Source organism: Geotrypetes seraphini, chromosome 7 (genome assembly GCF_902459505.1).
Source record: "Geotrypetes seraphini chromosome 7, aGeoSer1.1, whole genome shotgun sequence".
Taxonomy (NCBI): domain Eukaryota; kingdom Metazoa; phylum Chordata; class Amphibia; order Gymnophiona; family Dermophiidae; genus Geotrypetes; species Geotrypetes seraphini.
The window spans coordinates 128,541,290-128,563,725 of record NC_047090.1 but is presented as its reverse complement, the minus strand read 5'-3'; the positions used below and the strand labels follow the sequence as shown (position 1 = coordinate 128,563,725).

Here is a 22,436-nt window from a genome sequence, read left to right as displayed (position 1 = left end):
CAAGCTTTTTCCAAATAAGATAAACTTGTAAAACCAGAGGACATAATATGAAGCTTCAACAAGGTAAAATCAAAAGAAATAGTGGAAATATCTTCCCACAGAAAAGGTGGATATCTGAAATGCCATCCTGAAAGAGGTAGTGGAAGCAAAACAGGGCTGGAATTCAAAAAAGAGCAGGATTAACTCACCAGATCCCTAAAGGGCAAGAGGATGGAAACCAAGCAGAGTACACCAGTTCAAAACAGCTGTCAGATGACTTTTGCACTACCTAAGAAAGCAGGAGGGAAGTAACCTGCAAAGTGCGACAGTTGCAACCTTAAAAACAAAAGGGAAACAGCACAGCATGACAGAACCTAAAACCCAAAAGCAAGGAGGTGGTAACTTGCATAGTGCAAAAATTAGAACCCTAAAATCAAAAGTAGGAGGGAGGTAACCTTCATAGTACTGCCATATATCAGACTAGGATTCAATGCCCAGGCTAGGCTTCTTCTTGGTCTAGCTCAGTATATCGCAAACTGTGTGCCCCGGAGAATTTCAGGTGTGCTCTGAGATGCCAGTGAGGAGAGATCCTGGCACCGGCTATAGTTACTGTAATCAGTAAGCTGGTGCCTGCACCTCTCCTTTTCGCCGGCACCTCTTATCCTTCTCCAACACCCCTCACCAGCAGTAAAAGGAGACTCAGGGCCACGGTTGGAGGACATCTGTGCATTTCAGGGTGCCCTCCAGCCACAGCCCCAAGATTAGTTTGCAACACACTGGTCTAGCTGGTATTTGGGATGTGAAAAAGGCAGCACTTAAAGCTCATGGAAGAGATAATCTCAGCTATAACATATAGATTAAATGTGAATAAGTGACATGTTTTGAAGGAAGCCAAACTGTGACCACTGGCTAAGGACTGTTTATATGATGTTTTGTCTACATGGAGGGGAGTCCAGATAAATGTGAATGAAAGTATATATAGTAATATAGCATCCACATGTCCAATTTCAATTCAGCTTAAAGTCCAAAAGAAACAGGAAGAAACTGCTAAATCAAAATAAAATTTCAGGTACATATTCATATAATCCACCTTTATTTCTTTTTTTTTTAAATGCGTGTCTAAAGGTTAAAAAAAGTATATGGTTGCTGGTGAGACAGTCAAGTGTGGCTGTTGTAGACCATATTGTAGACGAGACCAAAAAGAGATGCTGCAGATGAAACTGATGTGCAATTAAAAAAAATCCATATCAGACAATCCCTTCGCTCTTCTAACACCAAGTTAAAAAAGAAAGATGCAAAGTGACAGAAAATTCACTAACGCTTTATACTTGTGTAGCTACCTTCTAATGAAAACTTAATGATTGCTAGTAGCCAAATGCCCAGCAGATTTCTGTCCTATTGTACATACTTATATATAGACTGGACACTGTATGAGTATATAGGGCCAGGCAGGAATCAGGTATCCATCTTGTCAATCAACCTTTAAAATTACTACTATTTGCACTCTGCGCCAGGAAAATAAATGTTCACTGGGCATGAACTATTGTCTTCACAAAGTACAAATCCTTGGAAGAATATTCTCTTAGTTATTTTGAGTAGGTTGGATTTTTATCATGCTGAACTTGTATTTATGAACCATTTCGTTGGATATTTTTGATGGTAAATCAAATGCCATAAATGAATAAATAATTTGGAACATACAAGGATCAGCAACTTAAGAGTAGAATAAGATTATGGATAAAATATATAATTATGATTTTTAATCCTCTTTCTTGATTTACACTATGCAGAACTGCATGGTAATACTGAATAACTTAAATACCAATGCCTGTATTGTGACTAAAATACTGTGTATTTTGAAAGCCATATACTGTGTGCACCTACCCATGTTCTTTACACAGTTCTATCTTGGAACAGAACAGTTCATCCACTGCCAGCTGAATCAGATCTCCATGTGGTATTTCATGAAGGGGACTGAAACACACAATTATGTGTAGTTCAGAAGACCAGTTCCATGCTCACACCTCTAAATTCATTTCACCACACTGCTCTACTACAAATTTTGTTTTACAAATCAAACCTGTGGTTTGAACAGTTTCACAAGCATACATTTATGAATGTCATAAAGGAACATAACAATTAGCATACCATGTCAGACCAAAGGTCCATGAAGTCAAGAAGCCTATTTCCAAAGTTGGCCTTGCCAGGTCACAAATACCTGGCAGGAACCAAAAAGTAGCAAATCCGTGCTATTTACCCCCAGAGATAAGCAGTGGCTTATCTGTACACATGCATACATATGTTGCAAGGACATAGAACTCTGATCTTTCGGATGTCTATTCATACATTTCCAACTATTTTGCCTATAGGAAGTCCCAATTGATAACAAAAATATAAATAAAAAAGGGGCTTAAATTAATTTGGCAAGGTAGAACCCCCACCCCCCTCCCATTAAAAAAAAACCCTTAACCATAAATATTTATACTTGCACACATTTACTTATTGAAAGTCAGCCCAGTAAGAAAATGCTAAGCATTGCCATAAAGAAAGTCCCAGGTTCTTTCTTGGCCTTCCATTTATGCCAGCTGGGGCTGCTGCAGAGGCAGCATTTACTGTCAGGCACCCTTGAGTGGCAGAGAGACGGAGAGGAAGTAGAGGTAATCACTTAGGCCTAGATTCTCAAAAAAACATTAAAAAACGACAGACTTCTATCACAGCCGTTCTGGTAGTGAATTAAAAAAAGTGAGTCATTCTCCCAAAAAATGCTCATGTAAATGAAGTAGGCAGAGAGTAGCGAAGACTTGCTAAATTTGCATGTGCTCATCGCTGGTAATAGTGATGTGCACATGAGAGGAAAAATGCAAAAACAAAAATACAACAGCGGGAGAGATGTTCAATCTCTCCCACTGCCAACCAAACCCTCCGCCCCAGCAGCAGGAGAGATGTCCACTCTCTCACGCAGACAAGCCCACCTCCCCTTCAGCAGGAGATGCGCCCATTCTCTCCCATTGCCATACAACACACACACACCCCTGCCTGCAGCGGGAGAGATGCCCACTCTCCCGCTTCCACACAACACCCCCTCTGTCTCCGATCCCTCTCCCCAGTACCTTGAATTAGATGGCTGACTGGACGGATGCCTACTCCCTCTGGCCAGCCTCTTCAAAATGGGCCTCTTCAAAATCAGTACATCCTGGAATGCACCGGGGAGGGTCCTGAGGCTCTGATTGTTTAAGGCTTAACCTGGGTCTAAGTCTCTGATTGAGGGGCCCTAAACAACCTGGGCCAATCAGAGCCTCAGGACCCTCCCCGGTGAATCCCAGGATGCACTGAGAAGGGGAAGACCCATTTTTAAGAAGCGGGCCAGTGGGTTGGAGGGAGTAGGCATCCCTCTGGTCAGCCATCTAATTCAAGGTATAGGGGAGAGGGGTCAGAGGCGGGGGGGGGGGTGTTGTATGGCAACAGGAGAGCATGGACATCTCTCCTGCTGCAAGGGGGGGGGTGTTGTGTGGCAGTAGGACAGAGTGGGCATCTCTGTCACTGTATCAGCACCCATGGACCAGTCACTGATTTTTGTTGCCAAAAGCAGACACTGCTCTTAGAAAATGACTCGGTGATTTTAAAGAATCCACCGGAATGCTCATTTTAATGTTGAAGAGACAGTTAATTGCATGACAGTGTTAGAGACTGCTAGAAAGCACGCTAAAGACAGAGATAAACCGTTTTGATGATCCGCTGCTAAAATGCATGCAGGCTAAACTGTCGGAAACCAGTTTAGTGACCGTGTTAAAATTTTGAGAATCTGGGCCTGAAGGATTACACCTGGTGGCTGGTTTCCTGGCCTACAATTGCAGGGTTCCAGATTAGAGTTGGTGTAAGTCCCCCAGTAGTAGGCTTAACAGACATAACCAGGATAGGTGTGCTGGGAGGATGAGGACTATGGAGGTATAAAATAGGGGGAGGGTCCCCATTTAGCTGCAAATGAAGGCATACGGTGTCCACTTGCAGTGTTACTTCTGAATGAAAGTTTAAAAGAACAAGAGGAAACTGTTTAAGTATGCATATATGTATAGTGACAGGAAAATGTTTTTTCTTCTCTCCTGATTTCCCCTATGATGCATACGTCACACTGAGTAAGTTCCTGATTTTTAAACAAAATGTAATATTGTATGAGACAAAAGCAACCTGGGTACACACAGACAGATTTTAAATTACTTAATTTATTTAAGGAACAAAGTTGTCCAACACCCATATGAAAAGTGATTGCCCCCTTAAATAATTGGTTGCGCCACTTCTGGCAGCAATAATTGCAACCAAATACTTCCTATAATTGGATATCAGTCCTTCACATCACTGTTAATGAATCTTAACCATTCTTCTTTGAACAACTGCTTTAATTCAGACACGTTTATAGGTTTTTGTGCATGAATGGCTTGTTTCAGGTCCTGCCACAGTATTTCCATTGGATTCAAGTCAGATCAGGCTAATCCAAAACTTTAATCTTGTCTCTGTTCAGCCATTCAAATGTTGACTTTTTTGTATTTTGGATCATTCTCTTGCTGTATAACCCCAATTACAGACAGATGACTGGACATTTTCCTTAAGAACTGTCTAGTACAGTTTTTCAGTTCCTAAGACAGCAAAGAATCACTACACCGTCACCCTACCACCACCATGTTGGTATGATGTTCTTACTGTGCAATGGTGTTTACTATAAGTCAAAAGACACAGTGGAACCTTTGTTGTTCAGAGAGTTCTACTTTGACTCATCTGTCCATAGAATATTCTGCCATAAAGTTTGAGGATCATCCAGGTATATGTTTTGCAAATGGGAGATGAGCACAGATACTAATCTCAGGAGAGTAGTAAGGCAGAAACTAATGCTATCCAAAAATCCCATTTTTGATCAATCTCTTATGGTGGAGTTATGAACACTGACCTTAGCTGAGACTAGAGAGATCTGCAGTTCTTTGGATATTTTTCTGGGATTCTTTGTGACCTCTTGGATGAATTGTCGCTGTCACTGGAGCCAACATTTCAAAATGATTGAGGGGGAGGGGGAGGGGGGGGTACTCAACTCAGCACACATTACCACATCCATAGAAAGGAAATTAAAGCATAGTGGGTTGTGAACAGAACTGATAAAGCTGTCTTTTAAATGAAAAGCACAGCAGGTAGTGCACACACAGGGAGGACTTGTGGTAAAAGAAATGCTAAGGAAAACACTGCAAGTCCCACTAGTCTCTTTTCCTCTCCAACTCAACTCATTTCCACAGTTTACCATCCTACCCCAACTACCAGCCACACCACACTCATGCTATGCCTTCTAGTTCACCCTGGCCCATCTATACAACCCATATTCTCCCCCTCCCAGTCAATCCTCAGTAGTCCCTCTTCCCTACCTAACCATACATACCACTTTCTTCTCTCTCAGATTCCCACTTCTTTCTCAATTCCTCCCTACTTTGTCTTCTTTCTCCTCTCATCTTGTTTTGATCTCACGTCTTTCTCCCAATTTAGCTTGACTTTTGTTTTGTGGGTAGGATGCTTAATATCTCCTTCTCACTACCTACTCTGCTCTACTCTCCCATGCTACACTCTCTCCTGACCTGACTTGCCTCCTATTAATTCATACTCCCATTAGGTGCTCTCCCCCTAAAGGTTAGGCTCACTAATACCTCCTAAGCAGATTCATCGCACATTTCAATGTGTTGTTTTTTTTTATCACCACGCTTCCTGGCAATGTTCAATGTTCCTGCTCCCCCTTCCCAGAGTCCTAGACACCATTCATATGTAGAACTCAGAGACAGAAATATAATAGAATTTCACATCCAAAAATGCCCTATGAGATGTTCCAACCACCTACATGCACAAATATTGGAATTTCAGCAATCAGTTGTTCCACAGTTCCTAGGTCTACATTTGCATGCTCTGCTTTCTGCCCTCAGACAGAAAATCCCAAAGAGCACATGCTGAGCAGAGAAAGAGTGAACTCAAAGGTATGCATTCATATCAGCCCACTCTGGGCCAGTCCACCTGTAAAGCTCTAGTGGCCACAGATTAAGTGGTTGGCTTGGGGAGCTGAATTAGCCCTGCAAAAATGGAAATTAGCACCTCATTTGATGGATAAGAGCTTTGGCACAATGCCCCCCTCCTTTATTAGTGGACTCCAGTATCTCCTCTTATTCTCTCAATTTACCAAACATCCCCTTCTTTCTCCTCCATTCTCTGTTGAGCACCATTATCCCCCTCATCCCTTGCTCACATGACGTGGAAGGATATGGGGGATGACACGTACTATAGCAATCCCCCATCTCTCCGCTTATTCATGGTACTCTGTACAGCCACACAGATCATATACCCCAAAAGCTACCCTGAGCAAAGCTGTGCTGGGAATAAGAATGGAAAGCCAGAGCTTAGCAGTTGAGCCAAGAGGAAGCCAAACCAAGAAACATATAGTTAGAAGGCAGTAAACCCCTTACCCTATGTTCCCTCTAAGCTGAGCACGTGTCAGTCAGATTTTACATGGTTGCTCAGAAAAATACTTGCAAATCTGGAACATTTTTGGGTTTTAGAACTTATTGCTCACATGAGAAAAAATCTGCATGCACCTGGCCAACCTGCCCTTACTTCCTTCCAAACGCCACCCAACTTTCTTGTAACCTCTTCCTGCTGACACCATGCTATTTCCTTGGGACGATACAGCACAATGAACCCACTTAGTCCAACACCACTGTCTCCCATAAGATGTAATAAGGAAATGATTTATTTTTGTGAGAAAAGAGAGATGGTGTTATTATTTCCCTTTCAATTTGAGACTCAATCATAGGTCTCTGATTTTTCAGAGCTGCCAAAGAGAAGAAATTTTAAAGATATTTTTCAGACTGAGACATCAAATACTGGTACAATCACCTCCAGCTCCCCTATGTCCTTCCAGTAAAATAACATATTAATTCTGGTGACTATAAAACTGGAGGAGAAAGGCAAAATATATTGTAGCTATTGTGCTGATCCAACCCAGCTGGCACAGAAATCAAGCTTAAAATTTTTTCTAATCTTTATGGCTGTAGTTTCAACTTCAAGTAGAGACAGAGAACTGATCTTTGTACTCTGTCCTCGAGTTCCTTCTTTTAAAAGATTCTTTTCCAGTCTTCCTTCCATGCAATCATCATTTATTTTTTCCTTCATGTATATGTCTCTCCAAGGTTTCTCTCTACAGTTTCTCTCATCCCAATTTCTTCTAGTCTTACTTTCTCCTCCACTTCTCACCCTCATTTCTGTTCACCATGATCCTACTTCCTCTCAGCCACTCTTTTCCCAGTCCAAAACATCAATTCTCCATTTCTTTCAGTCCTCTTTTGTCCCCTCTGTTTGCTCTTCTAGATCGGTGTTTCTCTACTAAGTCCTGGAGTAGCCCTGATGGGTCCCAATAGGGACATGTTACACTTCTCCCTCCGTATTCGTGGGAGATGTGGGCATAACATAGACGCGAATATGGGAAACAGTGAATAATTTTTTAAATATTATTTGCGGTTTTTAGAAAAAGCTCTCGTTTTTGTATTGAAACCGCGAATGTTATTTGCAGTTTTTTGAAACAAGCTACTATTACTGCTACAGCTTTTCCTCAAACTGAGCTCCAATCACCAATCAGTCCTCGACCCCGACCAAGAAAGCAACAAGCAGAAGAGAACCCGAGCAAAGAAAAGCTCCTTCTAGCAGGAACCTCTCCGACCAGGACAGAGGAAAAGCTTCTGCCGGTATCCAAAGTGAGCACTCCATTTCAGATTTCCCGATTGCACAGTAGCTTGAGAAAGACTTGCAACAAGCGATTCCCTGGGAAACTCTAACGCTCCGACATGCAAATGATGCCAGTAACTGCACCATGGTGGAAGAGGGGGAGGGGGATGCACCTTTCTGAGCTCGGCTCTGCCCGAGCAGGAGCAGCAGGAGGGCGATAAGCCTCTGGAGGTTCCCGCTCACCACGATTCCCAGCATTTTTCTCAGTGCACACTGGGAAGCATGGAAGCAGTGAATTTGTGGGAGAAAGTTTATAAGCAGCGATTTTCTGAGTTAATGGTAAGCAATAAACTTTTTTATCGGCTCAGTACGGTACAGTAAAAGGAAAAAGTACTTTAATGATGATGTAATTTTTGGGGGGGCAGAGTCAGTGGCCGAAAAATTGCGAATAAGTGAATCAGCAGATACGGAAACCACGGATATGGAGGGAGATACGATCCTGAACGAGGAGAATCTACGAGATCCCCATCAACATGGATTTACAAAGGGAAGGTCCTGCCAATCAAATCTGATCAGCTTCTTTAACTGGGTAACAAGAAAGCTTGATATAGGGGAGTCCCTGGACGTCGTGTACTTGGACTTCAGCAAGGCGTTCGATAGCGTCCCACACCGCAGATTATTGAGTAAGATGAGTTTGATGGGATTAGGTGAAACATTAACTGCATGGGTTAAGGACTGGCTTAGAGGTAGACTTTAGAGGGTGATCAACGGTGTGCCGCAGGGCTCGGTCTTGGGCCCGATCCTATTTAACATCTTCGTAAGAGACTTGGCAGAGGGGCATCGAGGTAAAATTACATTATTCGCCGATGAAGCCAAACTATGCAACATAGTAGGCAAAAGCACAGTGCCCGACAGTATGACGCAGGACCTCCTCCTACTGGAGAATTGGTCAAAGACTTGGCAACTAAGTTTCAATGCCAAGAAATGTAAGGCCATGCACCTTGGCAGCAAAAATCCATGCAGGATTTACACCCTAAATGGTGAGACCCTAGCAAGGACTGCAGCAGAACAAGACTTGGGAGTGATGATTAGTGAAGACATGAAGACTGCCAATCAAGTGGAGAAAGCTTCATCCAAGGCTAGACAAATCATGGGTTGTATCCATAGAAGCTTCGTCAGCCGTAAGCCCGAGGTCATAATGCCGTTGTACAGATCCATGGTAAGACCCCATCTGGAATACTGTGTACAATTCTGGAGGCCACATTACCAAAAAGATGTGCTGAGAGTTGAGTCGATTCTGCGAATGGCCACCAGGATGGTGTTGGGACTCAAAGATCTCTCGTATGAGGAACGGCTGGGTAAGTTGCAGCTATACTCACTCGAGGAACGCAGAGAGAGGGGAGACATGATCGAGACGTTCAAATATGTCACGGGCCGTATCGAGGTGGAAGAAGATATCTTTTTTCTTAAAAAGCCCATGGCAACAAGAGGATATCTGTTGAAAATCAGGGGGGGGGAAATTTCATGGTGACACCAGAAAATATTTCTTCACCGATCGCTGGAATAATCTTCCACTACAGGTAATTGAGGCCAGCAGCGTGCCAGATTTTAAGAAAAAATGGGATAGGCATGTGGGATCTCTTTATGGAGGAAGTTAGGGGGTGGGTCATCAGAGTGGGTAGACTAGGTGGGCCGTGGCCCTTTTCTGCCGTCATTTTCTATGTTTTATATATATATTTATAAAAGATTTGTGAGAGCAGGGTTTTGCTATACTGTAAAATGTTTGTTATGAGGACAGAGGTTTTTGCTGTGAAATCAAATCCTTGGGAATGTTATACTCACCTCTGACTGTCCCTGAGAATGAAAAGTTATGTTTACAGTTTGACTGTTCTGTGCCCCGAGAAAACACTATTTATAAGAGGTTAGGAATTTTTTCAGGCAGATTTTCTGTACCTGGAGGAGAAGATGATTATGAAAATTGATGGAGAAAGCTACCCAGATGGTGCAGGAATGGGAGTAAGGGGAGTAAGCAAAAGCCTAAGGGGCCCAGCTCTATAGATGTTTGGGGCAGTAAAAGCCAAAAAACCCCAAGCCTCAGCTGAGGAGTGCCTAGAAGCATTAGAAAGCACATTTGGCACTGAAGAGTGGGTCTGACTTGTATTTTCGATTTAGAAGCACATGTCAAAAAGAGGAACATAAGAATAGCCTTACTGGGTCAGACCAATGGTCCATCAAGCCCAGTAGCCCGTTCTCACGGTTTCCAATACAAGTCACTAATACCTGGCCAAAACCCAAGTTGAAGCAATATTCCATGCTACCGATCCAGGGCAAGCAGTGGCTTCCCCCATGTCTTTCTCAATAACAGACTATGGACTTTTCCTCCAGGAACTTGTCCAAACCTTTCTTAAATCCAACTACGCTATCAGCTCTTACCACATCCTCTGGCAATGCGTTCCAGAGCTTAACTATTCTCCGAGTAAAATTTTTTTTTCCTCCAATTGGTTTTAAAAGCATTTCCCTGTAAGTTCATTGAGTGTCCCCCCCCCCCCTAGTCTTTCTAATTTTTGACGGAGTGAAAAATCAATCCACCTGTACCCGTTCTACTCCACTCAGGATTTTGAAGACTTCAATCATATCTCTGGCGGCAAGAAGCTCTGCTCGGAAGAGTAGTCAGAAAGGATGGCTTAGTACCCTCAAACACACAGATGCTAGCCAAGAAGAGTTATGTGAGGTATTGTACCAGGAGTATCCAGAGGGTATGAAGCCTGTCGCATTTGCCAGATGAAAATTATCTGAACCTGAAAAGAAGTATCCAGCTCACCATCTGGAATTCCTGACATTAAAGTGTGCTGTAGCAGACAAATTCCATGACTATCTATATGGTGCCAAATTCACAGTATGCACCGAGAACAATCCACTTACATATTATATGTGCCGACTATAGCCAAGCTCAATGCTACTTGCTGCACCAGCTACATATGACTTCAGTATGAAATACCACACAGGAAGAGTAAACATTGATGCTGATGCACTATCAAGGAGAACATACTGTAATACCAGAAGATGGGGTCAGAACCTTATGTCAGCGTACTAGTGAGGGTGAAGCAATTACTTCACTGGGAGCATCTACCACCACCCTACCTGTAGCTTATACCAATGTCACCAGACTAAGTGAAGATGAGTTTACCTTTTTTTAAAATAAATCTTACTTAAAAGGCCAGGAAGAGACCAATATACAAGTGAGAAGTTTACAGAAAAATATGGCTTCCTTTACATGCATGAAATGAGGAATGGAGATAAGGGTCAGAGACTTAACTGCCAATGAGCACATTCACCTTACACTGAGATAAAGTAAACAGTAGGGGCTGCAAGGAGACAATTGGAGCAACACTGAAAAGGGAAGGCAACTATAGAAAGAGATTTCCTCATTTATTAGTCAAAAAAACTTTATTGAAAGGCTGAGAAAAACAGAAGATCAGATACCTGCAGCAACTAGAGAATTAAAATTGGAAATGCTATGTAGAAAACAAGCAAAGAGCATGACAACCAAAAGACAAGTTGAGTGCAAAACATAAACTTCATAGACTTCTACAGGGAAACAACCAAACAGCAACACTATTGCAACAGTGCACACATTGCTTACAGAGATGTAATGTAGTAACATAGTAAATGACAGCAGATAAAGGACCTGTGTGGTCCATCTAGTTTGCTCAACAGCCACATTCCTTATCAAAGCAATACTGAACTAACAATTTAGTATATATATACTGTCTATACTTTAATATAACCCAAGAATTTTCAGCCCAAAAATGGGGCTCTATGTTTATATTAGAGCTAGCGCCAACCCGCCCCCTCCTGGACCTGCTTCAGGCCTCTCCCGGGCCTGCCATATGCCCTTGTGGTCTAGCAGTGAGCCGGGACAGGAGGAATCCCTTCTGCCTCTTGTCCCAGCCGATTCTGAAATATCACATCTCCCTCCTATCTCTCAGACCTTCTGGTGGTCCAGCAGTGAACCGGGAAAGGAGCAATATTCCTATCCTTTGCAGAGCCATTATCTAAAATGGCTGCCACGAGTTCTCATGGCAACCTTGCGAGACCAAGGGAACTAGTGGTAGCCATTTTAAATAGTGGCTCTGCAAGGGATAGGAACATAGGAAGATTGTTCTTGTCCCAGTTCACCGATGGACCACCAGGGCTTTCAAGGTAGGTTTTCTAGAGGTCTGGGAAGCGGGAAGGAGGTGTGATGTTTCAGAATCAGTCAGGACAGAAAGCAGAAGGGATCCCTCCTGTCCCGATTCACTGCAGGACCACCAGGGCTTATGCTAGGCCTGCGGCAGACCTGCAAGGCATCAGTTGAGGGAGGAGGGACAGGGTGCAGAGCCTGCCATGGCAAGGTACTTGAAAGTAAACCCTCAGTTTATATTCGAGTTAACCTTTCCCCCCCCCTCCCTTTTTAGGAGAAAAATAAAGTTACCTCAGTTTATATATGGCATTTGTCTGAATATATGTCTTGCTAAAAAAGAATGCCATAGGTGCTTCTGAGCATACACATTTCCTATTCGTTATCCATCCTTCTAGAGGATAATAGTGGTCAGAAAGAGAGCATAAGGGTATTCTCCCAGCTTGTTTTATTTTTTACACACCTGACTAGAACCTTTCCTGTATGTGTTTTCATGTGGGGTGCAGGGCTTCAGAAAGCACCCTAAGGAAGGCTACTACATTATTCCAAGTACTGTAATAATGTACAAGTTAGTTTTTAGGTTCTACTAATGCCTTTTAGAGCATAGTTTCCTTTATTTAAGCCCAATTTTCACAATGTTTGGGAAAAAAAAAAGACATGAATGTAGCTATATAATGATAAGCTAAAGGATGGATTTGAATTACAATGTTAAAATCTAGCTGTGGCCATCCAATATGGCCACAGCTAGATTTTTACATTGTAATTCAAATCCATCCTTTAGCTTATCATTATATAGCTACATTTTTCTATGCAGCACAGGGATTTAAATTTTCTGCTGAGGAACACCCCAGAGTATTTATAATGGAAGAAGCTTAGCATGAGGAATTTTCAGCAACTTTAAAGCAAAGATACTTACCTGTAGCAGGTGTTCTCCAAGGACAGCAGGCATATATTCTTACATGTGGTTATAACATCATCCATGGAACCCGGTACAGACATTACCAAGTGCAAGGTCACTTTAAATCTTTAGGCAGTGCACATATTGCGCTCAAGTATGACGCTGGCTTGCGGAACCATCAGTTCAATAACAAAGCTCTGAACCCTTTCGAGTAGTACCGTGTCCTTCTTCATGTATGGCAACCAGTGCTGTATGGCGATCTGTTCGTGATCCCCTTTTTAATCATTCCTAGCATTCTGTTCGTCCTTTTCACCGCAGACGCGCATTGGGCGGACAGATTCATCGACTTGTCGATCAGAACTCCCAAGTCTCTTTCCTGGGAGGTCTCTCCAAGTACTGCCCCAGACATCCTGTATTCATGCATGAGATTTTTGTTACTGACATGCATCACTTCACACTTATCCGCGTTGAACCTCATTTGCCATGTCGATGCCCATTTCTCGAGCTTGATTATGTCACGTTGTAGATCTTCGTAATCCACCTGTGACTTTACTACTCTGAATAACTTTGTATCATCCACAAATTTAATCACCTCACTCGTCATATCAATGTCCAGATCGTTTATAAAGATGTTGAAGAGTACGGGTCCAAGCACTGAGCCCTGCGGCACCCCACTTTGGATTAAAGAAGTTTGACCATGTAAGCCCTTTTTATGTGCAACTTCATTGGCTCCCTTTCGAAACTAGAGTTATTTTTAAGTTTGACTGCATTTGTTATAAAGCACTTTTTGGGCTACTACTATCATACTTATCCACCCAACTAAAATTATTCATATCAAATAAGAACAGAAGAAACTCGGGCATGTTTATATATCCCCCTCTGAAAGGCTGTTTTAAAAGTTTTCTAGACAAAACTCTGGCTTTCCAAGCGGGGAAAATGAACTCTTGGATGTGTTCTCTAATTGCCCAATCACAATCTTACTATGAGTTCAGAAAATTGATGAAAACCTATTTGTTTGGTAAATTTATGCGATGATTTTACATTATATTATATTGCATTGTATTGTATTGTATTCCACTGAATTCTACTGTATTTTGTGTCTTCACTGATATGTCTCGGTTCTCTTGCTGTGAACCGCCCGGAACTTCTGGTTGGGCGGTATATAAGAAAATAAATTATTATTATTATTATTTTGGAAACAGCAACTCCGGTCCTCGAAGGCCGGAATCCAGTTGAGTTTTCAGGATTTCCCCAAATGAATATGCACTGAAAGCAGTGCATGCAAATAGATCTCATGCATATTCATTGGGAAAATCCTAACTGGATTCCGGCCCTCGAGGACCGGAGTTGCCCACCCCTGTCCTAGACTATAACGGTCAAAGGCTACAAAGAGTTAGGAGGATCCTTTATGAGGTCCAGGTGGTGTGTCAGAGCATGCTTGCAGTCCAAGGTATGAAGCAGTGCTTCTCCAGGATGGGAATGTGGCTTTGGAAAGAAAACAGCAAAACTGATTTGGTTGAAGTAGAATTCTGAGACTACTTTAGGGAGGAATTTGGGATGCGCTCAAAGGACAACTCGTCATGACAGAATCTTGTATAGGAAGGATCCGAGAAAAGGGCTTAAAGTTCACTCACATGGCATGCAGAAGTGAGAGCCAGGGCTTAATATGTAGATGTGTAGGAAGTGGAACAGTACAGCTGGGAGAGGTTTGGGTGGGCCAGGAGCAATAGGAGAAGAGAGTGGCAATAGGGAGTAGCGACTGTTTTCTGTTGTGCTCCAGGCTCACCACCTCCCTTCCTCTTCCTTGCAGGCTGCTTGGAAAGAAAGAACTAGAATACCCCTGCAGCACTGGGGTCTGAAAATACTTTAAGTGACAGAACTTAATTCCAAGCTGTTCTCCCACAAATTAAGCCCTGGTGAGGGCTATTAAGAAAACGACTTTCCAAGTGAGGAATTTGAGAGAGCAAGATATAAGCGGCTCAAAGGGAGATTTCATAAAAACAGACAGAGCTACATTAGGATCCCAAGCAACAGGTGGAGGGTTGATAGGCCTATTTCACACAAAACCACCTGTTATGAAACAGGCTACTGAGGGATGTACAGAAAGTGGCTTCTTGTCCAGGTGGAAGTGAAATGCACCGACAGCACCTAGATGAACTCTAAATGAATTGATTTTTAGATCAGAATCAGAGAGGTAGAGAAGGTGTCTAGGATGAATGGAAGTGGACATGTGACTGGCTCCAAAGAATGCAATGCACAACAGGAAGAAAATTGTGTCAACTTTAAGCAATAACCGTGCTAAGTTACCCAGCTCGACCGGGCCGGCGTGGGAGCCCTGCTCCGCCCCCCCGATCCCGCAGGAGGACACCATTTTCAAATTAATCCAGCGCACAGCACCGCATTACCCAGCTCGACCGGGCCGACGTGGGAGCCCTGCTCCGCCCCCCCGATCCCGCAGGAGGACACCATTTTCAAATTAATCCAGCGCACAGCACCGCATTACCCAGCTCGACCGGGCCGGCGTGGGAGCCCTGCTCCGCCCCCCCGATCCCGCAGGAGGACACCATTTTCAAATTAATCCAGCGCACAGCACCGCATTACCCAGCTCGACCGGGCCGGCATGGGAGCCCTGCTCCGCCCCCCCGATCCCGCAGGAGGACACCATTTTCAAATTAATCCAGCGCACAGCACCGCATTACCCAGCTCGACCGGGCCGGCGTGGGAGCCCTGCTCCGCCCCCCCGATCCCGCAGGAGGACACCATTTTCAAATTAATCCAGCGCACAGCACCGCATTACCCAGCTCGACCGGGCCGGCGTGGGAGCCCTGCTCCACCCCCCCGATCCCGCAGGAGGACACCATTTTCAAATTAATCCAGCGCCAACGGCGCACCGCCGTTCGGCGCGCCGACAAAGGCGCACGACAAAGGCGCCTGCGCCTTTGTGAGCGCCTTAGTGGAGCACCTGAGGGGAGCACTTTCGCCCTAAAGACCGCTCCACCGGATCATCCGCTGACCTCCAACAAGGTAAGGAGCGCGGAACCCCCGCTCCTCCCCCCACCAATCATCGACTATTACCCCATTCAAATCCTCCACAATCCTATAATAATTTATTTGCAATCCTTTACAAGAGCATTTACTGATAAAGACAGAAAGCCTGCATAGACAGAAAACCAACATAAGTCAATACTAGAAGGATTCCAAATCAGCAATCATGAAGCTCTTACCAATCCTACTGATATATTTACTATGCAACAATGTGAAAAAAGCTATATCACTCTATCCAAAGCTACACTCTGCCCATGAACCTGATACACCAATTAGGCTCCTAATTAACCAACAGGAAGAAAGAGTAAATCATATTAAAACGATCACAAGTAATAACAGACCTCACCGTACCCTCAAAAAAAAGACCAAGGGAGATAAAACTCATCAAAATCAATACACCCACCACACTCAACACAACTACCTCCATTCCCTGCGCCTACCTTAACACCAGATCAGTAAGGAACAAAGCTTTCTTAATCAAAGACTGGATCGTCCACAAAAAGATAGCCTGCCTCTTTCTAACGGAAACATGGTTACTATCAGGAGAGGATCCAATACTAAATGACCTAATACCAGATAAATACAAAATTCACATGTTAAACCGTGAAGACCGCAGAGGGGGAGTACTAGCAGTCATCCTCAAGGAAGAACTCGAACTAGAATTAGTTGACTCCAAGATAACCAACCAACTAGAAACACTAGCATGCAAGATTAGCAATAAGGACCTAGAAGAGTACCTCTCCTGTATTCTATTTTATATACCGCCAAAATGCTGGTCAAAGGCCAGAGAAGACTTCTACGAATTCATCCTACACAACTCAATTACTCCGTCTTACAATATTATAGCAGGAGACGCAAACCTACATTTAGAAAACAAGAAAAATCCCGACACAAAAGATTTTAAAAACTTCCTATCCTCACTCAACTTCAATCTTCCTTCATCCACACAAACCCATGAAAAAGGCCACCAGCTAGATCTAGTAGCTATGTCCACAAAAGAAACCCTAAATCCCACTATTTCCATATCAAACGGCATTTGGAACCACGACATCTGGTCCGACCACTACACCTATTACTTTAATCTAAACTGGAACCAAACTAAAGTAAAAACTCACCCAAGGATAAAAAAAGAACATCTCACAAGGGGCCACATTAACCCAGAGGAATACTGGGCCCACTACGAAGCGCGCGAGGAGATGAATGAAGAAGGTGAATTCTGGGAACAATGGTCAAAAACAAGCACAACTATCTTAGACAAAATAGCTCCCAAACAAAACAGAACAAACCGCTCAAATAAATATAACAACTGGTTCGACTCCGAACTACAAAAAATGAAACAATCAACATGACGACTAGAAAGGATCTGGAACAAATCAGGTGAAATATCCGACAGGAATAACTGGAGATCAAACATAAAGGAATATAAACAACTGATAAAAGAAAAAAGGAAAAAATTCTACTCATCCAAAATATACACATCCAACACAAGTGCAAAAGGAATTAACACTCATGAACTGTTCAATCTAGTAAAAAATCTATTTGACACCACACGCCACAGTCAATCAACGCACGACATAAAACTTCCATCAGCAGACGATCTAGCACAACACTTTAACTCAAAAATTGTGAACCTAAGGAACAACTGCCCAACAAATAACACAGATGAACAGCAAATAGCCAACATACACGAAAACGAAACACCAGTGGACATGTATTGGAACTCCTTTCAGGACCTAGAATGGAATAACTTCATAAAACTCTACAACAAATATACCACATCAAACTGTATCCTAGATCCCTGTCCACCCAACATAATGAAAGAAGCCCCTTTAGACTTTAAGATAACACTATGGACTCATATGTCCAACAATTTCAAAAATGGAAAATTCCTATCAAAAAACGGTCACATTATAATCACCCCAATCCCAAAAAATCATAAACTACCCCTAACATCAGCAACCAACTATAGACCAGTAGCATCTATCCCATTTTTCGTAAAAATAATGGAAGGCTTGGTACAAACCCAACTGATGGACTACCTAGATCGGTTCTCACTGCTACATGAAACCCAGTCAGGCTTCAGACCACTGTTCAGTACTGAGACGGTGATAGCAGCAATCTTAGATTACCTACGTAACTTATTTAGTAAGGGCCACAAAGCCTTAGTGATGCAATTCGACATGAGCTCAGCCTTTGACTTGGTAGATCACAAAAAACTACTACAATGTCTAGATTCAATCGGCATAGGAGGCGAAGTGCTGGACTGGTTCCGAGGTTTCCTTACGACCCGCACCTATCAAGTTCGCTTCAATTACAACCTCTCTAAAACATGGAGAAACCCATCAGGCGTTCCACAGAGGTCCCCACTATCCCCACTACTCTTCAACGTCTATATTACATTACATTACATTACATTACATTACGGATTTCTATTCCGCCTATACCTTGCAGTTCAAGGCGGATTACAAAAGATTTGACTGGACATTTCCAGAGATGATCACATTACAGAGGATTTTACTGGACATTTTCCAGTGAGGATACAAATTTTTTTTTTTTTTTTTTCTTGGGGATCTTATGGGTTGGATAGAAAACTGACAGTGCCTAGCAGTGTGATATTAGCAAATGGAACACAGTTAGAGTAGGCAAGATTACAATCTTTTTATGGTCTGTTTACTTGAAGGGTGATTAGGTGTGATACTTGGGGGAGGATTGTCTGGTGGTAGATGAGTTCAGTCGAGGTAGGTGAATTTTCTGGAGGTAGGTGAACTTAGCTGGAGGTAGGTGAAGTGGTTTAAGGTTTTTGGATGAATTTTTTAAAAAGCAGGGTTTTGATTTCTTTACGGAATGTTTTGAAGTCGTCCGATGTTGTCAGCAGGTTGGAGATGGAATGGTTGAGCTTTGCTGCTTGTGTTGCCAGAAGGTTGTCAAACATTTTCTTGCGTTGTGTGCCTTTGAGTGGAGGGAAGGCAAAAGGATTTGGGGTTCTTCTTTGTCTTGTGGTGGAGATCTGGTTTAAGCGGTTGTTTAGGTAGGATGGGGAAGAGCCTTGTATTGCTTTGTATAATAGGCAGAGGAATTTGAATTGAATTCGTGCTTGTATGGGTAGCCAGTGGGAGTCTAAGAAGGCGGTTGTTATGTGATCATATTTTCTAAGTGAGTAGATCAGTCTGAGGGCGGTGTTTTGTATGGTCTGGAGTTGCTTTATCATAATGGCTGAACAAGGAAGATATAGGGAGTTGCAATAGTCCAGCAGACCTAAGACTAGGGATTGTACGACTAGTCTGAATTGTGTTTGGTTGAAGAATTTTCTGATTTTGCGTAGGTTTCTCATGGTTAGGAAAGCTTTCTGGGTCGTCTTGTTGATTTGGGACTGCATTGTGCAACATCTGTCTATGGTGACTCCTAGTAGTTTTAGTTCGGGTTGTATTGGGTATTTGGTATTTTTGATTATCAGTTCTGTGATGGTAGGAGATTTGGCTTTTTCGAGCAGGAGGAATTTTGTTTTTTCTGAGTTTAGTTTTAGTTTATGATCCATCATCCATTTTTCTACTGTATCTAGGGTTGTTTCCAGCTTTGCGGTGGTGGTGGGCTCTGAAGGGTCGAAGGGGAGGAGTATGGTGATGTCGTCTGCGTAGCTAAAGGATGTGACATTTAGGTTATCTAAGGTGGCTCCTAGGGAGGAGATAAAGAGGTTGAAGAGTGTAGGTGAGAGAGGTGATCCTTGTGGAACTCCGCAGGGATTTGCCCATGGCTCTGATTTGATATCATTGTATTTTACCCTATAGGTTCTTGATTTGAGGAACCCTTGAAACCAGTTGTAAACTTTGCCAGAGATCCCTATGGCGTCGAGTATCTGTAGTAATATGGTGTGGTCAACTAGGTCAAATGCAGCAGAGAGGTCAAGTTGTATTAGTATCATCTTTTTTCCTTTACTGATGTGTTGCCGGGCTGTATCTAGAAGAGAGACAAGTAGTGTTTCTGTACTATGGTTGGTTCGAAATCCTGATTGTGAGGGGTGGAGTAGGTTATGTTTTTCCAGGTAGATTGTGAGGTATTGTGTGACTAGGCCTTCTATTATTTTGACGTATATTGGAATTGAAGCGATAGGTCTGTAGTTGGAGGGGCTATCTATTGGGCCTTTGTGATCTTTCATGATTGGGGTGATTAAGATCTCTCCTAAGTCCTGTGGGAATTGGCCTTCTGTTAGTGTGGTTTGAATCCATAACATAAAGTTGGTTTTGAATGTGGTGGAGGCGTTTGATAACAGGTAGGTGGGGCAATTATTTAGTTCGCTGGAGGCATGGCTGTATTTGTTGTAGAGTCGGTTCATATCCGACCAAAGTAGGATTGGGAAGTTGGACCAGCTTCTGTCTGCTACGATGGCTTCGCCTGTTATTGGGTTTGTTGTTATCTTTTCGAGATGGGTGGGTGTATCGATGAATGCGGTTCTGATATTAGTGATTTTGTTTTTGAAGTAGTCTGCTAGGTGGATGGCTGTCGGTGGGTGGGTACCTTGAGTGGCAAGATAAGGTTTAGTATCAGTGAGGTTCTTTACTAGGTTGAATAGCTTTTTTGTGTCTGGGATTTTTGTGCCTATCATTTTGGAGTAGTAGGCTTTCCGTTTTTCCTTGAGTTTGGTTTTATATTGGTTAATTTGATTTCTCCATGCAGTTTTAGTGTGTTTTAAGCTCTTATTTTTTTTCCAGTCTCTCTCTAGTTGTCTGCAGAGCTTTTTTGATTGGAGGAGTTCGGAGTCGAACCATTTATCAGAAGGTCTACATATTTTAAATTTTAATTTTTCTGGGGCTAGTTCATTCAGGATGGTTTCGCTTATGGTTCGCCATTGGGATATGAATTCGTTGGGGGCTGTGTTGGTGATGGAGTGGTCTGCTTTGTCCCAGAATGTGGGGGGTTCAATTTTTTGGCGTGTTTTGAAGGAGGTTTTTTTTGGCGGTTGTTTGTTGATGCTTTGAGGCCAGTTGATGTTAAAGGTGTATTCATAGTGGTCTGACCAGAGTGAGGGGTGCCAGGCCCCATTTGAGATATGGATTTCGGGTTTGTGGGGGTGTTGGGTCATGTAAGCAGCGACATCTAGTTGGTGGCCTTTTTCGTGTGTGGGTTGGGGGTCGAGGATCTGGTAGTTCAGTGCTTTGAGGTATGAGAGTAAATTTATTACTTGTTTAGAGGTGTGATCTTCAAGATGGAGGTTTATATCTCCTAGGATTAGATTATGAGGTGAGGTTAGGGAGTTCTGGTAAATAAATTCTTCGATATCTTGTTTGTTGTCATTCCATTTTCCTGGTGTTGAGTAACAGAGGATGCATGTTAGTGTTCCTGTGAGAGAATCATCGGATAGTTGACAGGCTAGGAGATCTAGGTGAGGGGTGGTGTGTTTGTCTAGGGTCTTTATATTGATGTTGTTTTTGAGTATGATGGCTAGACCTCCACCACGTTTTTTTTTCCTGCAGATCAGTTCTATTTTGTAACCTATAGGGCATAGTTCTGTGATGGTGGGATCGGATTCCGAGGTTAGCCAGGTTTCGGATAGGAATAAGCAGCTTAGTTGCTTTTTAACTATCCAGTCCTTAATGAGGTCTGCTTTTGTGCTTATTGATCTGATGTTCATGTATGCGCAGGATAATGAGATGTTGAGAGTTTGGGGAGTGGGTGAGCGGTTTGGGTGGAGGAGATTTTCTTTGGTTTGTGGATGATGGTTGCGGTTTTCTGGCTTTGGTTTTGGAGGTGGTCTTTTTCCCCAGCTGGTTGGTATGCTGATGTGGTTGAGTGAGGAGCAATCTATCAGGTTTCTGGGTGAATGAAGTTTTCTGGTAGGTAGTGGGAACCTTTGGGATTCTGTTAAGGTTGGGATAGAGGATGTGTGATAACCTTCTGTTTTTCTGTTGGTTAGGAGTAGGAAGAGTAGTAGATGTAGGAGTACGTTTGTTGAAAAGTTGGGAGGCATGGTGATGTTTGTGTAGGGTGCAGGAGGTTCTGCTGTTTGGTAACTGGTGTGATGTGCAGGTTGGGAGGTGTGGGGATGTTAGGGGAGGAGGAGGCGTTTTTATTTTATTTTTTTCCCTTTTGTTCTGTAGCGTCTGTGTCCTTCAATAGTGAGTTCAGAGATGGGTGAGCTAACCCAGCGAGGCATAAAAGTATTCAGTTATGCAGACGACTTCACAATCATAATCCCGTTTACAACATCCCCCTCTGAAATCACCCCCACAGCAACTGAAGCGCTAAACACGATGGATCAATGGACCACAGATTTCAAACTGAAGCTCAATTCAGAAAAAACTAAATTCTTCATAGCCTCGCCACACGCACAGAATACGACAATACCATTACACATTAACAATCTAAACTACCCCATTCAACCAACGATGAAGATTCTAGGAGTAATACTAGACCAAGGACTAACCATGAAAGACCACATAGACTCCTTAATCAAAAGAGGGTTTTTTCACTCTCTGGAAACTTAAGTCCATTAAGGCGTACTTCCACACTTCCGCTTTCAGAATGCTAGTACAATCCCTAATACTAAACCACCTGGACTATTGTAACATCACCCATCTGACAATCCCCCAGAAGCAAATGCAA

General features: G+C 42.9%; 1 protein-coding gene across 10 annotated transcripts in view; it reads right to left on the bottom strand.

The window, feature by feature from the left end:
- Positions 1-22,436, bottom strand: part of C7H14orf28 (chromosome 7 C14orf28 homolog) — a 54,767-nt gene that overhangs the window by 20,000 nt on the left and 12,331 nt on the right. For 9 of the 10 annotated variants that reach the window (XM_033953453.1, XM_033953455.1, XM_033953459.1 and 6 more), the window contains one exon: positions 1,864-1,953. The exons of the other annotated variant lie outside the window; for it this stretch is intronic. In XM_033953453.1, the coding sequence (XP_033809344.1) occupies positions 1,864-1,953 (90 nt within the window). The remainder of the gene's footprint in view (positions 1-1,863; positions 1,954-22,436) is intronic. 10 annotated transcript variants of the gene reach the window in all.